This window comes from Crassostrea angulata, chromosome 8 (assembly GCF_025612915.1).
Source record: "Crassostrea angulata isolate pt1a10 chromosome 8, ASM2561291v2, whole genome shotgun sequence".
NCBI classification, from domain to species: Eukaryota; Metazoa; Mollusca; class Bivalvia; order Ostreida; family Ostreidae; genus Magallana; species Magallana angulata.
In genome coordinates, this window is record NC_069118.1 from 29,412,064 (window position 1) to 29,427,268 (window position 15,205).

General features: G+C 31.1%; 1 protein-coding gene across 1 annotated transcript; it reads left to right on the forward strand.

The window, feature by feature from the left end:
• The first annotated feature begins 13,076 nt into the window (after nucleotides 1-13,076).
• LOC128158037 (uncharacterized) lies at nucleotides 13,077-14,187 on the forward strand. The gene is made up of 2 exons (XM_052820711.1): nucleotides 13,077-13,217; nucleotides 13,737-14,187. The coding sequence occupies exons 1-2, from the start codon at nucleotides 13,129-13,131 to the stop codon at nucleotides 14,053-14,055; spliced, it is 408 nt and encodes a 135-aa protein (XP_052676671.1). The 5' UTR covers nucleotides 13,077-13,128; the 3' UTR covers nucleotides 14,056-14,187.
• Nucleotides 14,188-15,205: the final 1,018 nt, after the last annotated feature.

Genomic DNA, 15,205 nt, shown 5'->3' on the forward strand with positions numbered 1-15,205 from the left:
TTATCTTTTTATACAATTAACCTGAATGCATATCTGCTGTAAATTAATCTGCTATGAATAAAATGGATAATTTGAACGAAATAGTTAATTAAATATTTAAAAATTATAAAGACATAATCCAAGAAAGAATTTGTATTTAAAATTTGCCATTCTATCTATTTTTTGGCGCTTTAAAATAGCTCTAATCACAAGCCAAACTGACTTTTTTTAACAAAGTATACCAGTTTTATTGTATAAAATGTTTAATTAAGATATTTGGAATTATGGTAAATAAAATTTGAAAGTCAGCATTTGAGTTTGTTTGTTTTCACATGGCTCATGTTTCTTTTTACATAGACTGTATATTGATTGAACTATCAAAAGCTAAATTATGTTTCAAAATGGAAGTTTAAGATATACAAAACTTTCTTTTTAATTTTTTGTCGCATGTATCTCATTTTGTTTCAAATAGGATATCTTATTTCCAACAGTCCATATAAAAAAAAACACAACTTAAGATGTGAGTTTTGACACATTGTGGCCGTTGCCAATTTTAGAATTAGACATATACAAAATACAAACGATGTATAAACATTTTGTACAGACAAAGTATCAACAAAACTCTACAATATGCACTTGCTTTAATTAACAAGTTACAGACATTCACAGGGCGAAAAACCATCTTTAAGCAAGTCCTTAAAGGTGGCTTAAATGTGACTTAAAGGAGCTTAAAGGCTATACAACCTTTAAGCCGCCTTTAAGTCACCTTTAAGCAAGTGCTTATAGGTCCTTAATGTCCAAACTTCTTTAAGCCACCTTAAAGCCACCTTTAAGCCATCTTTAAGCATCTTTAAGTGGCATTTACGCTCTCTTTACACTGCCTTTACACTGTCTTTAAGTGGCCTTTAAGTCAATATTGATCAAGCTGAACAATAAAAACATATTAAATGCAAAAGCTCTTTTATAGAGATGGGAGGGGGTCATCCGAGTGATAATATAATTTCCAAGGAAGGGGGGGGGTGTTCCAGGCGGTTTTAATCGTCGCTCCATTAAACACAGATCGCTATCATCAGCACCGGTCCGATGGACACAGATTGCCGTTATAAAATTCTTTATAATTTTGGGGGGGGGGGGTTTCAAAATTATTGTAGGGATGAGCGCAGTCTCTGTATATTAATATGTGCATAAAACTAATTAAAGTATGTTTGTTTCCTATTATAAATTAATCGGTGAAAAAAATCTCTCTCTCTCTCTCTCTCTCTCTCTCTCTCTCTCTCTCTCTCTCTCTCTCTCTCTGTTCCTCCGGTTATTAAACAAAATAAAGATAATGAACCAAAAATGCATGATTTAATTTGATAATCGGTTTAAGGTTTGTATTTTTTTTTTCAATTTTCATTATTTCTAACTCTAGATCTGCTAGATACATGTTAAAGATGAAAAGACTCTCAACTGCCTTTGTTATATCGGGCAGGATATTACTGCTTTGTTTGTCTAGACATAGTTTTGTTCGTTTGTGTTTATCTAATTAGAGTTTATTGTTTGTCCAACTTAAGAAAACCCCTGGAACTAACACAGAATATACAAGATATACACAACAGTTGTGTCGTGTGCCCAGGTGCATGTTTGTGTATATCTAATTAAAGTCTATTGTTTGTCCAACTTCAGAAAACCCCTGGAACTAACACAGAATATACAAGATATACACAACAGGTGTGTCGTGTGCCCAGGTGCACGTCAGGGTTTCTAAAGGCGTTGAATTCTAGTATGTACGAGTATACGATAAGTCTAGTGAATAAAAGTTAATTTACATTTGTAATTCATTTTCAAAGTATTATTTCCTAGCGCTGGGTTTCAAAGATGTTACGTCTACAAATTAACGATAAATGTATGTAAGAGTAAAATCTTGAGGCTAATTAATTAATGTACCGGTGATCATAAATAGGGGTTGATTATTTAAATATATGTATAAGGGTAAATTTGTCAAATATACCCGGCCTGGCACATCATACAATTGTATATACAAGTCATTTGCAATTGCCACATGCAGTAAATACGTCACCGGTAATTGGTAATTTTGTTTGTTATAGAATTGATAGTTTAAAAATCATGTAGGCCTACACACAATTACATGTAAATATTTAAACATATTGGAACGGCGCCGCGATCATGAAAACCGGGAAATTGCGGGAAATTGAACAAATACCCTAATAGTATCAATGCATTTCATAAAAGAAATGATTTCATTTTCTTTCTTACATTTTTGCAGCTATAAATTAGATGAACGTATATCTACTCGGTTTAAATTTATTTACTAAGAAAGCCTACTATAGTGAACCTAACGGTTTCCATTTAGGTATAATATATTTTTGTTCACTGAAGACCAAGTTCCGTATTTCATTCTAAATACACGCATGCATGTAATTTATAAATTAGATATAATTGATTGTTACAAACTGAATGGTTTGTCAAAATCTTTTCAAGTTAACACATTCAATACAGTGATTCAATATCCACTGATATATAGGATATAAAAACACTCAGATATATGTAAGTTGGCGTGGCGCAGAAGAAGTTTGGTAATGCTAGTAAGCTAAGGGTCCAGGGTTCAATTCTCGCCGTGGCCGGTTTTTTTTTGTGTTTTTTTTTTTCATTTTTCTTTCTAGAACAAAAACCGTTTTAATACCTTTTCTTTCATAAAGTTAATACATTTTGTTGGAAATTAAGCACAATATTGAAATAAAAAAATTTTAATGGCTTAAAGGTGGCTTAAAGGCAGCTTAAAGGTGGCTTAAAGGTGGCTTAAAGGTGGCTTAAAGGTGGCTTAAAGAAGTTTGGACATTAAGGACCTATAAGTTGTCCTTAAAGGTGGCTTAAAGGTGGCTTAAAGATAGTCTTTAAGCTGCCTTTAAGCCATCTTTACGCTTTCTTTAAGCCATCTTTAAGCAACACATATAGCTTAAAGGTAGCTTAAAGGTGGCTTAAAGATCGTCTTTAAGCTACCTTTAAGCATCTTTAAGCTATCTTTAAGGAGAACTTAAAGATGGTCATTCATCCTGTGATTGTGCTCTATTACGTATTGTTAAATCTTTCTTGATAAACATAGCATGTTTTTTTAAGTGTGCCAATGTTTTACTAATGAACAATCTTTTAACACGCCTAACTTTTTGTCATCCAATGTCATTGTTGTAGAAAAGCTACATCTAAATGTATAGAAAATAGTTTCTCAAGCAGTAGTAGACAATCAAATAAGACACGTATTTCATTTTTTTCACCGATTTTTAGTTACACATTTAAAAATAACTTTTCTGATTTAGCAAGACCTTTATCTCTACAATCTTCTTATAGAAGGTATTGAATAGAACATCTAAAGAAAACAAAAATATCTATATCCATAATATTAATTGCATTCTTTTCAGCGCTTAACACCAATTTACAAATTTTATATATTTTGTTACTTCCAGACCCCTATATTTCAGCACCCTAAATGAGGCTTTGGAGAACAAAACTGTCAAAAATTTTAACACAGACTGCGAAGACCTTACATAGATCACGGGCTACATTTGCACGCAAGTCATCATGCGTAAATATGGGAAAGGGATTAGATAGATTCATTTAACAATATTTTTTTTAGCATTTATTTATTTTACTAAAACCCTACATTGCTTTACATTTTAAAGAACACAAAATAAAATGTGAATTCACATTTCGCTTGAACTCTATTTTGGTCATCTGAACCACATTTGTCATAACATCAACAAACATTTAGATCGTCTTGAGAGTTTCAGATAAAGAATATCTTGACAACTAAACAGAGTAAACTTGTTTATACAGATTTAAAAATTTTTCACTACATATTCTTGAGTTAAACATTGAGCTCCGTTTGAATGTTTTTGTATTTGAGAATTAAATTTTAAAAATTATTCTCCATTTATTCTTTTTTAACAATTCAATCCACCCAACTCTACCCCCATAATGGTTAGAATCTCCCCAAAATATCATGATTTGAACACATCTTAATCAAATCACCTCGGGGTGCCTCGACACAAGTTACAGGTTTTCTGACTTACTGATGTCTGAGAAAAAATTATTCAAAAGATTTTTCTCTACATATTTTTATATATATAAAAAAATCGACCCGACCTCCACTACTACTGTGGTCAAACCCTACGCACGGAATAATAATTTGAACACACTTTAATATACATCATCTGAGGGTGCTTCCACTCAAGTAAAGGTTTTCGGGATAAGTGTTTCGGAGAAGACTCTTTTTCTCGGTGTATTCCTTTGTAGAAATTTTGACCTCCCTCTTATCTTGGTAACATATACCCCTGGGTATAATTATTTGAACAAACCTGGATTTAAACTACCGAAGGATGCTTTCACACATGTTAAAGCTCTGTTGGCTAATTGGTTTTCGAGAAGACGATTTTAAAAGATTTATCTCTACATTTTCCTACATTAAAATTTGACCCCACAATATGTTATTACCCTTCCCCCGTCGATCATGATTTCATTAACTTGAATTTATACTACCTGAGGATGCAGTCCCACAAGTTTTAGTCTTTTTGGCCAGATGGATTTTGGGAAGAAAGCATTTACAGATTTCTTCTATTCATTTCTAAGTAAAAAAGAAACATCAATATTATCGCCCTATCTTACCTTCGTAGATCATGAATTTTTACAATCTTGAATCTACTTATCTATCATAATGGTATTTTTTCATAAGTTTCATCATTCTTGGGTAAAGGTTTTTGAAAAGATTTTGGAGTACTACCAATACCTTTTCAATACCTACAAAATATCATCCTTTAGCTTCTTCTTACCCTCCATCCGGGCAACGCGGTGCATTATCGAACAAACCTAAAAGCCCTTCCACCAGAGATTCTTCATGCCAATTTTGATTACTTTGGTTCTGGTGAAGGAGATAAACATGTGAAAAGTTTACAACAACAACGACGACAAATAGACAACGGACATATTTTTATCAGAGAGCTCATTTGAGTTTCCGGCTTGGATTAGTTACAAAATGTGAAATACGGTTTAACTATCTTGCAGTTTGAATAATCTAAGTAAAAAACTAAATTTTAATAGTTTACGAAACCCAGGTTAACAAAACAAGTTTGAAATTTAAAAAGTAAAATTTGAAATAAATAAATTCGTGACTGTGATTATTTAAATCTATCCAAGGTTAGTTTAAAATTAATGAATTGCAATGATTTAAAAAAAAAGGCAGCTCTGTTTCTTTTTTGAAATGAATAGAATACTTTCTCAATAAATACAGCTATATCAAAGGCCTTATCGCCCGTTGATATATTACAGTGTTCTTGCAATTTAATAAGTTTTCAAAAAACAACTTAATCATTCTCGAATACTTATGTACATAAATAAGCATATTTGTCATTTACAAATAAACAAAAGTGAGCATATCAAGCTTAAAATAATAAAATAAAAATATAAAATGGTATGCATTTAGATTGATTAATGTTTAACAAAGTGATAGGGTTAAGAAATATTAACTTTGCTGTTAAATAAACTTAAATCAATATTTTAGGCATACAGCATAAATCAAAGTACTGAAGTACTGAAAGCCGGGCACTTTTGGCGTGTCTTTATGCATATTGTGTAGTAAAGACTGAAACTCTCTCTCTCTCTCTCTCTCTCTCTCTCTCTCTCTCTCTCTCTCTCTCTCTCTCTCATGCTTTTAATGTCAGCAAAGCGTCAGAGAGCGACCAAATTTTGTAAGCAGCTATAAACCAAAATATGTCTGTCTAGTAGAAAAAAGTTCAACAGTCAACAGTTTAATCCCCATTCTTCAACGGGCAGCAAAGTAGTTCATGGAAATTCATGCGCATTGTATGTGTCCAAAATGCAGTCTTGTTTTTAAACACGTTATTATTAAGAAAACTTAAAAAGATAGACATTTCTCTCGATATTAAAAAAAAGGAAACAAAATGCCAACACTTATGACAAAACGTGGCTCTTTGTGTAACTATTTGTATAGCGGAAGTTTTTACTTTGACGCTGTTTGGTTTTTTGTTCACTTTTGGATTGATGCTATTTATAGAAACATTGGCGATTTGCCTGCCTACAGCCAGGACTCTGCTTTCAGCAGAGCCCGGCTAAAAAGTCACCGCATACTACATAGTATTCAAAATGAAGAAAAAATAAATAAATAAGGATATTAATTGCTCATATTTGACTTGTTTGGTACTTTGTAAACGTACTATGTATATAAAGAAACCCAAAATCTAATAAATCAGGGAACTCTACTTAATGCTTTTGTAGAAATCAACCAATTATATATGTTTTCAATGTATGTAGTTTCGTTTGTATCATCTGATATGATTATTTTATAATCATAGGAGAGCTTAACAATTTTTCAGAGGAGTATGTCATGTTATTAAGTATATTTTAGCATGTATTTATTCCTTGCATCTATTTTCATTAACTGTTTTGTTACATTAATGTTACACTATGCAATTTAATTGAGTTGGCCGAAAACAGCCTTTTGTGTTTCATTGGTTCTCTAAACTGATCTCTTTCTTAATTTGATATTCAATATTAAACGTTCTTTTAAGCATAAATGTACATCGTTTTACGTATGTAATTTTGAGCAGTTATATGTTTTGAATACGAGTATTCGAAGGCATCGTATGGATCATATGGTAAATGAAGTTAATATTAAAGTTTGTGTTCCATTGCCATTTTAAAAATTTTATTTCAACGTTTATTTTACTTGCAAGATTTATACTTCATAGTATTTTTGCAGTCAAATTTTAAACGTTTATATGAACAATTTTTCTAATCAATAACTTGAATAAAAACATAACTTATTTATAATAAAGTAATGAATGCGTGCATACTAAAACGTTAACGTTGAGTTAATGACACAATATATTATTATCTTTGTTGTAATTTGATTCTTGTATTTTGAATGAATTATAATATTATTTGCCTATTATTCTAGGTCAATACCTTTTTATCTAGCGAAATAATATTTAAAGAAACCACCAACGGCCTCCGTTTTGCTTGGCTACAACTGAGTGCACCTTCACTTCATATTATTATATTTTAAGTACCCTTCTATGTTTCAGCAGTTTCTGGAAAAAAAATAATAATATTATTGGTAGTCATTTTGATAGTAATTGTTATGATACTTATCGTGAGTACCTGTTGCTGCTTCTGTTGCTTCTGTTGCTACGAAAGGTAAGAAATTATTACGCGATTAAAGGACAATGTTATGCACTTATTTTAAGCTTACGCTAAGAGAAACAAAACCTCAAATATTTCCATCAATGCAATGCAATATAATGAACCCATATAAAACAACGAATTTTTTTACCAAATAAGTAGTTCTACACGTCAGTCATGAGATTTAGGTGTTCAGTCAAGTGTAACGAAACAAAAGGGTTTATAATCTAATATTGAGACATGCTAAACAAAACAATAAAATAAATGTTTTCCTTGTTTATTCACCGAGAACATTATTAGAAACAATTTACCAATTGCATTTACATTCAAATATAAAATGGAATTCTATATTTATAGGGATTTGTTTCTTGTCAGTGCCTGTTTTTGAAACGCATACCATTACACGTATCATTTATCTATATTTAATATTTAATTCAAGTTAATTCATTTTTATGAAGAGGGCTTCGACAGGCTAAAATTTAACCAAGAGAATCATTAACTTAAAGAAACAATTCATAGCCAATGTCACAATATAGCTACGGACAAAAGACACATTTATCAAAAAATTTGGCAACCAGCTAGTAAACCCTCAGAAAAAACACTCGTTACCAACGTCTTAATAATGAAACTGACAAAGAACACAGTTATTAAAGACCTAGCCAACCAGCTAGTAAACCCTCCAAGAAACGACTCAAACAAAATGTTACAATAGTGAAACTTACCAAAGCTATGGAAAAAAAACTATGAAAAACCTTGAAAAACCTTCTCCACCAATTACAACTGGTGAAAACTTAAACGAAACAACTCGTTACCAATGTAACAAAAATGAAACTGACAAAGAGCACAGCAATAAAAAGACCAACTAATGAAGCCCCAAAGCATATCAAGTCTGCAACGTATAAAGAGATTAAGAAAAAGCAATTTGAAGGTGTTGAGAATCAAAAAACTGGTGAAAGGTGTATTTAACGATGGCGTGTCAACAATGCCCCCTCCCCTTAATGGAAACCGAAAACTAAATATCTGTCCTAAACAAGCAATCAGTCCAACGGGCACAGGGATAACAATCTATGGCAGTTTTTTCAGTGAGAACATATTGTGACTTTTTGTCTAAAGCTCTAAGGGAAATAAAACTCAATGAATCTCATTTTTACTGATGCATCCCCTTGATATTATACACCAGAAGTGAACCTTTAAGTTTATTCACAGTTAAATATTTACATCTACTGAGTATGATTCACTCTATTCTAACGGAAATTTATAGTTATTTCATAGTCTATGGAACAGCTGTAGAAACCGATAGGACTGAATTATACAGGCCCCGTTAATTGATAGGTCAAAACTATAGCGACCTAAAAATCACGAACTGCACGAAATAATCATGATGCCAGTAGGAGACGACTTGGCTGTTCCTTTTGGCTAACGTCCTGATGTACGTTAACAGTAATTTAGTGAATTTTACTCACTGTTTCCCATCACTTTATTAATTTGTTAGTTGAAAGATGTAAATATAAACAATGAAATGCTTTCTTTGATGATTCATGCGGGTCATGAAGGTAGCGATCTTTGCAGAAAACATTACATGTATCAGAACTTGTCAGTACTTCTCTAAGTTTTTCAGTACCGTCAGTAAAAAGTGTCAGCACTTCTCCAAGTTTATCAGTACTGTCTAAGTTTGTCAGTACTTTTCTAAGTTTCACAGTACCGTCAGTAAAAACGTCAGTACTTTTCTAAGTTGATCAGTAATGTCAGTACCTTGTCAGTAAATGTCTAAGTTTATTAGTAAAAAATGGGAATGTCAGTACTTTTTTGACTTAGTAGTGTATAGAACGCTGGAAAATGTTATTTTTTGAAAAGTCTTAAATAGTTCTATTGTTGTCTTTAGTGCATTGAACATGTATAAAATGTAATTTTTTTTCGTATAAATTGAAGTATCTTTTATAAGATCAATTTTATTAAAATTTTCAAAAACGTAAAATGTGAGTCTTTGTATGTCATTACTTGCATTTACGTTTATACCTGTCTTAAAAAGTTGAAGACGACGGCTGTTCGTTAAATTTGAGACTCTTTTTGAATCGAAGTCATTGATTGGTATACATACATGGATTTTAACAAAAGATATAGTTTGTATAAAACGATGCGTAAGCACGGAGAAGGTTTGGGCTACCCTGCGCAGACGTCTACACAGAAAATAGAAAGGACTATGTGCGGCATTATGCATTTTTTGATTTGTATAAAATGATGCCTCAAACAAATTGAATTTGAATGACAATTTCAATTATATTTCGTTGAATTACTACAGATATATAATTGCCTACGACATAATATATGCGTGACAACACTGCGTCATCAATTTACGTCTTTTTTTCAGGTTTTTATTTCAGAATAAATTCCATGCTGAAAATCTTTAAAAAACCCAAACCAACAAAGTTTTTTAAAACATTATTAAATAAACATTTTTTAAGTGTTTAAAAAATGTGGAACGTCACCGTCTATTTCGGATAACCAAGCGGTATACCTTCTTTCTTGATCAAGTATAAAAAATGCCGGACATGCGAATTGTAATACGATGCATTTTATGCTTCGATAGAAACCACTAGTAGAGAATGTTATGGAATTAATATATCAACCTTAAAAAGAAAGCAAGTGAAAGAGGATACCCTTAGCGTGGTTCTATTTTTTTTAATTAAAACATATTTTAATAAATAAATAAGTCGTACGACATACCATTAGAAGAAAAACTAAAGCTACTGACCAAAAGAGTAATTAAATAACAAAATAAAAATGTGAATAGAGCACCGTGGCCAATCTTTTGTAAAAGACTAAATACAATGTAATAAAGTTCTATCAGAACGCCAAGGGTCCAGAAATGACGTTGTTAATGTGCGATGACTATCTTTACCTTACGATCAATAAAGTACATTAACTTCAGAGGTAAATATAAAAAAGCAAATTTTCAGATATGAATTAAAATTGGTGTATATCTCAAAGCACGAAATTTTTCCACAATTATATCATATCTGTGACATTTTATTTTATATCAAGCCTTGAATTTCAAAAGAAACATCATTAAATATGAAGTCAGACTGTGTTTTAAATTGCAAGATGAATTGCGTTTTAATTGTTTTTGTTACATGTAGGTATCTCTTTTGTTTTAGATGACTGTGTTATTGTTATTTTCTGTCCAGTATCGAGTGTTTATGTAACCAAACACACGACAAGACACACGACAAGTACGTTGTTGACAAATATGAATCCGTGATCTCTACATCTTGTTTTAAACCTGACAATTTACATGTTAAGTTTGATTGACAATTAGAATAAGCTAATCCAAGCACAGTACCCATTTTAATAGAAAGACAAGTGAAAAGCTGTCAATGTGACAGCAAACCAAGTTTTCTTTTATGTAAACTATATATATAATCTATGTCAACCCTGAATTGATAAACACTACCAACCTATCCAGTGAAATGGATTACCTTATATGCAATATTTTGCCAAAAATGACTAAGTTCAAAGGCTGGTATTATTTTCATTAATCATCATAAATCAAAATTCTAACAATACGCACACCTCTGATATATGTACAATTGATCTGCAAAAGAACAACTTTCCATCTTGAAAACTGTAGGAGGAGTTATCCGTACAATAAGGTACCCTATATGCAATATTTTGTCAAAAAATGACTAAGTTCAAAAAGCTGGTATTTTTTCATCAATTATTAGAAATCAAAATCCGAGCAATATGCACACCTCTAATATGTGTGCAATTGATCTGAAAATGAACAACTTCCTATCTTGAAAATTGTAGATGAAGTTTATCGTACAATGAGGGTACCCTATATGCAATATTTTGCCAAAAAATGACTAAGTTAAAAAAGCTGATATTTTTTCATTAATCATCATAAATCAAAATTCTAGCAATATGCACACCTCTGATATATGTACAATTGATCTGCAAATGATCAACTTCCTATCTTAAAACTGTAGGAGGAGTTTTCCGTACAATGAGGGTACCATATTGGCAGCCGCCGCCCGCCATTTTCTTCATTTTAATAATCGGATTTTTCGGTTGGAAAACCCGGTTAATAAACTGAAATCAATAGCAAGGACGCTAGCTAGTAGGAAGTAAGTGTTCCCTTTGAAAAAGGTCGTTTTTGAAAAGGATATAATGTGCATATCTGGTCGCTATTTGTAGAATTTGAAAATTATAGTCTTAATTATCTCCTATCATTTTCCGCTTTATAAAAATAGCGCAATAAAATTGACTAGGTGTTGAAACTAATTAATTTTAAAAATATAATTACTTAATTTTGATTTTATAAAAGGCATGAACGCAAGGAATTTCCCTATGGCGAACAAACTATTTTAGAAGTTAACAGTATCACAAGACATAGATACACATATCGAGGAAGAATTCGGTATTTATTTATTTTTTATTTTATTTTTTTTATTTTGGGCGGGGAGAGGAGTGGTTTGGATGTTTGAATTGTTTATTTTCAGGATACAACTCTGCATAACTCGATAAAAAAATGTCATAAATAGTAGGCCCCTCTTACTTCTTTTTTTGTTGTCGGAGGAACTATACAGAATTTTAAAAACTTAATGAACAGCACGAGTTTGAATTTACCAGAGCTTTTGATTGACATCAATAATATAATCTGTCTTCTTAATTTAGGGTCTCTAGCATGGGTCTTTATTCTTACATCCACAGCTTTATTGCTGGGTAAACAAGAGTCTGACCATTCAAACGAAGTCAGTGGCCCAATACCTAGATCATGGTTCGTTATCGTGATTCAAGGTTAAATTCTTATTTCACATTCTGAAAATCTGACGGAAGACAGCTTCGTTGCTTGTAGCGAGATTGCGTCTAGTTCAATGTATGTTTACTTCTACAACTCTTGTCACTCTCAAAAATGTATATCATTTATAAATATAGAACACAATTATGAACTATTGAACAATTTGATAATGGCATTCCCTGAGTATGAGTTTTAGAAAGGTTTTTCAACCTACCAACTCACGAAAAATAATACGTAATCAAATTCATGCTGTAAATGCAATATAAGTATGTAGATATTAGATCATATATATCATAAACAAGGACACAACAATGTTTGCAAAGTGAACATGACATGCGTTTAATTACATTTATGGTACACTGCGCATCTGGAATGGGTTGACTGAACAAATTCTTATGTGTTTCATTGGATCTCTAATTTCTTATTTTATTATCCAATAGTAAACTTTTCTTTTAACTACAAATGTACCGCGTTTAACTTAGGTAATTTAGAGCAGTCATACGTTTTAAATTCGAGTATCCTGAAGTCATCATATGCATCATACGGTATATAAATTTTATATTTGATTATGTGTTTAATTGCCAATTTAAGGTTTGATAATATCAACAATTAACTTGATTGCAAGTTTTATACTTCATTAAAAGATTGTTTTTTATATTAGTATTTTTTGAAATGTATAATTTAAATAAAATTTAATTGCAAAACTTATTTATAATAAAGTAATGAAAGCGTACATGCGTAAAAGTAAACTGTAGGTAAATAACGCAGCGTATTTTTATTTGTGTTGTGGTTTGAGTTTTGTATTTTTGAATGAATTATAATATTACTTGTCTATAATTCTAGGTCAATGCCTTTTTATCCAACGTAATATTGAAAGAAACCATCAACATCCTCCTTTTCGCCCGGTTACAACATTCTCTTTTTTGAATGGTCACAACTGCGAGCATCAATTTAATTATCTGCCGCATCATGATTGTGAGCTTTTCATGTGTTTTTGGTTACTTTCTTTTAGGAGAACTCCCACCAATGCATTATAGTTTTGCTTACAAATATAAAGTAAGATTTGAAACGTGAATTGCATAATGCAATTGTTCTGTGTTCTTCACTTCATATAATTATATTTTAGTTGCCCTTCTATTTTTCAGCAGTTTCTGAGAAAAATGGAATTAATACCATTGATAGTATTTTTCATAGTAATTGTTGTGATACTTATCGTGGGTACATGTTGCTGCTTCTATTGTTATGAAAGGTAAGAAATTATTACTTTGAAATATTTGATACATGAAGTCTCTTGCAGAGACAACTATGTGTTCTCCGTGTTAATCGGTTGCGACTTAAACATAAATTTTATTCCCTTTTTCTAAGCTTAAGCTAAAAGAAACAAAACCTCAAATTATTATGGTCACTGCATTATATTGAATGCATATTTAACAATGAAATTATTACTTAGTTAGTAGTAATACACGTCGGTCATGAGGTTTAGGTGTGCAATCAAGGGTAACGAAACAAAAAGGTTTATAAACCCGTTTGTGGGTGTTTATTATTGAGTCACGTTAAACATAAAGCAATGAAATAAATGTTTTCCTTGTTAATTCAGCAAGAACATTGATATAAACAATATACAAATTGCATTCGCAAGGTTTAATATGAAATAGAATACTATATTTTTAGGGTGTTTTTTTTATTTAAGTGCCTGTCTTTGAAATGTATACCATTACAGGTATTATCTATTTTTATTTAATATATAATTGATTCGTTTTTTATGAAGAGGGCTTAGACAAGCTAAAAAATTTAACCAAGAGAATTTTCGCCTACAAGAAACAATCCATTGCCGATGTCAAAATATTGTAACTGACAAAGAACACAGTTATGAAATACCCTGCCCACCAACTTGTAAACCCTCACAAGAAACAACTTGTTACCAATGTCACAATAATAAAACTGACGAGGAGCACAGCTATGAAAAACCTTGCCGACCATCTAATGAAGCCTCAGAGACAAATGGAGCAGAGTCTACAGCGTATGAAGAGATTAAGAAAAAGAAGTTTGAAGGGGTTGATAGTAAGAAAATTGGTGAAGAGATGTAATTAACAATTGTGTGTAAACAATGCCCTCTTCCGTCAATGAAAACTGAAAACTAAATGTAAGCTTAAACAAGCAATTATTACAACGGGCAAAGGGATAACAGTCCATGACAGTTTTTCCAGAGAAAACATATAAATAAGACTGATTTTTTTTTTATCAAAGTTGACTACTATTGTTATATAATTTAGAGACGATCACTTTTTATTAGTAATGTTCATATATATATATATATATATATATATATATATATATATATATATATATATATATATATATATATATATATATATATATATATATATATATATATATATATATATATACACAGAATTAAAAAAATGTTAGTTCCATTAAAAAAGCAAGTTTATTTTTCGCCCCATTTTTTGATTATCATACTGAATATGTGTGTTTTGTGCTGTATCCGAGTTCAATTAATAAATAAAGTGAAATATGATGCAAGTACTAGTAGACCCTTTTTAATACAAAACCTTTATTGTTGGAAAAATGACGGCCGCGCTCTAGTTGGATTATAGTGACTATGCATTATGCTTGTTTAAGAGCGACACCTTTTGGGTTTATTTTGAAAATAAGTAAATATTTTAAAACAAAACAGTCGCTCTACCTTGCATCTAGCAGACAAACTAAGAATGTGCCATTAATAAACAAAGAAGTTTTCACTAGATTTATACAATTTTGACACTTTAAGCTTCAGAGTTCGTGGTATATATATTGAGAAGGTCAATAGTCATAAAGTACATTGTAAAAGATCCAAACATCTCTATTTTAACAAATAGCATCTAGCATTAAAAGCATCATAAGGAGGGAGGGTATGGTTACTTATAATGTCGGAAAAACTTTTGAAATTTAAGTTATTTTTCTTAGATTGTGTTGTGTCAAGAGACTTTCATTTCAGAATTGAAAAAAAAATTGTTGCATATTAAAGCCATTTCTTCCCCTCCAATCTTCATACAAAGCATTAACAATATATTCGCTATCATTATTTTTTTTGAAAGTTCTTTTGATCGACTTATTGGAAAATGAATTGATTTTACATAATAATGATTTAAATTCTGTTTACTGTCCTAAATTATAAAATACATGATGGAAACAATGATTTGTCCTTGTATCCCATATTCGAGGCAATCACTGCTT

Coding starts and splice junctions, on each gene's coding strand:
- LOC128158037 (XM_052820711.1), top strand. CDS start 13,129: ATGGAATTAATACCATTGATAGTATTTTTCATAGTAATTGTTGTGATA. Junction 13,218..13,736: donor TGCTTCTATTGTTATGAAAG/GTAAGAAATTAT, acceptor TTTTTTATGAAG/AGGGCTTAGACAAGCTAAAA.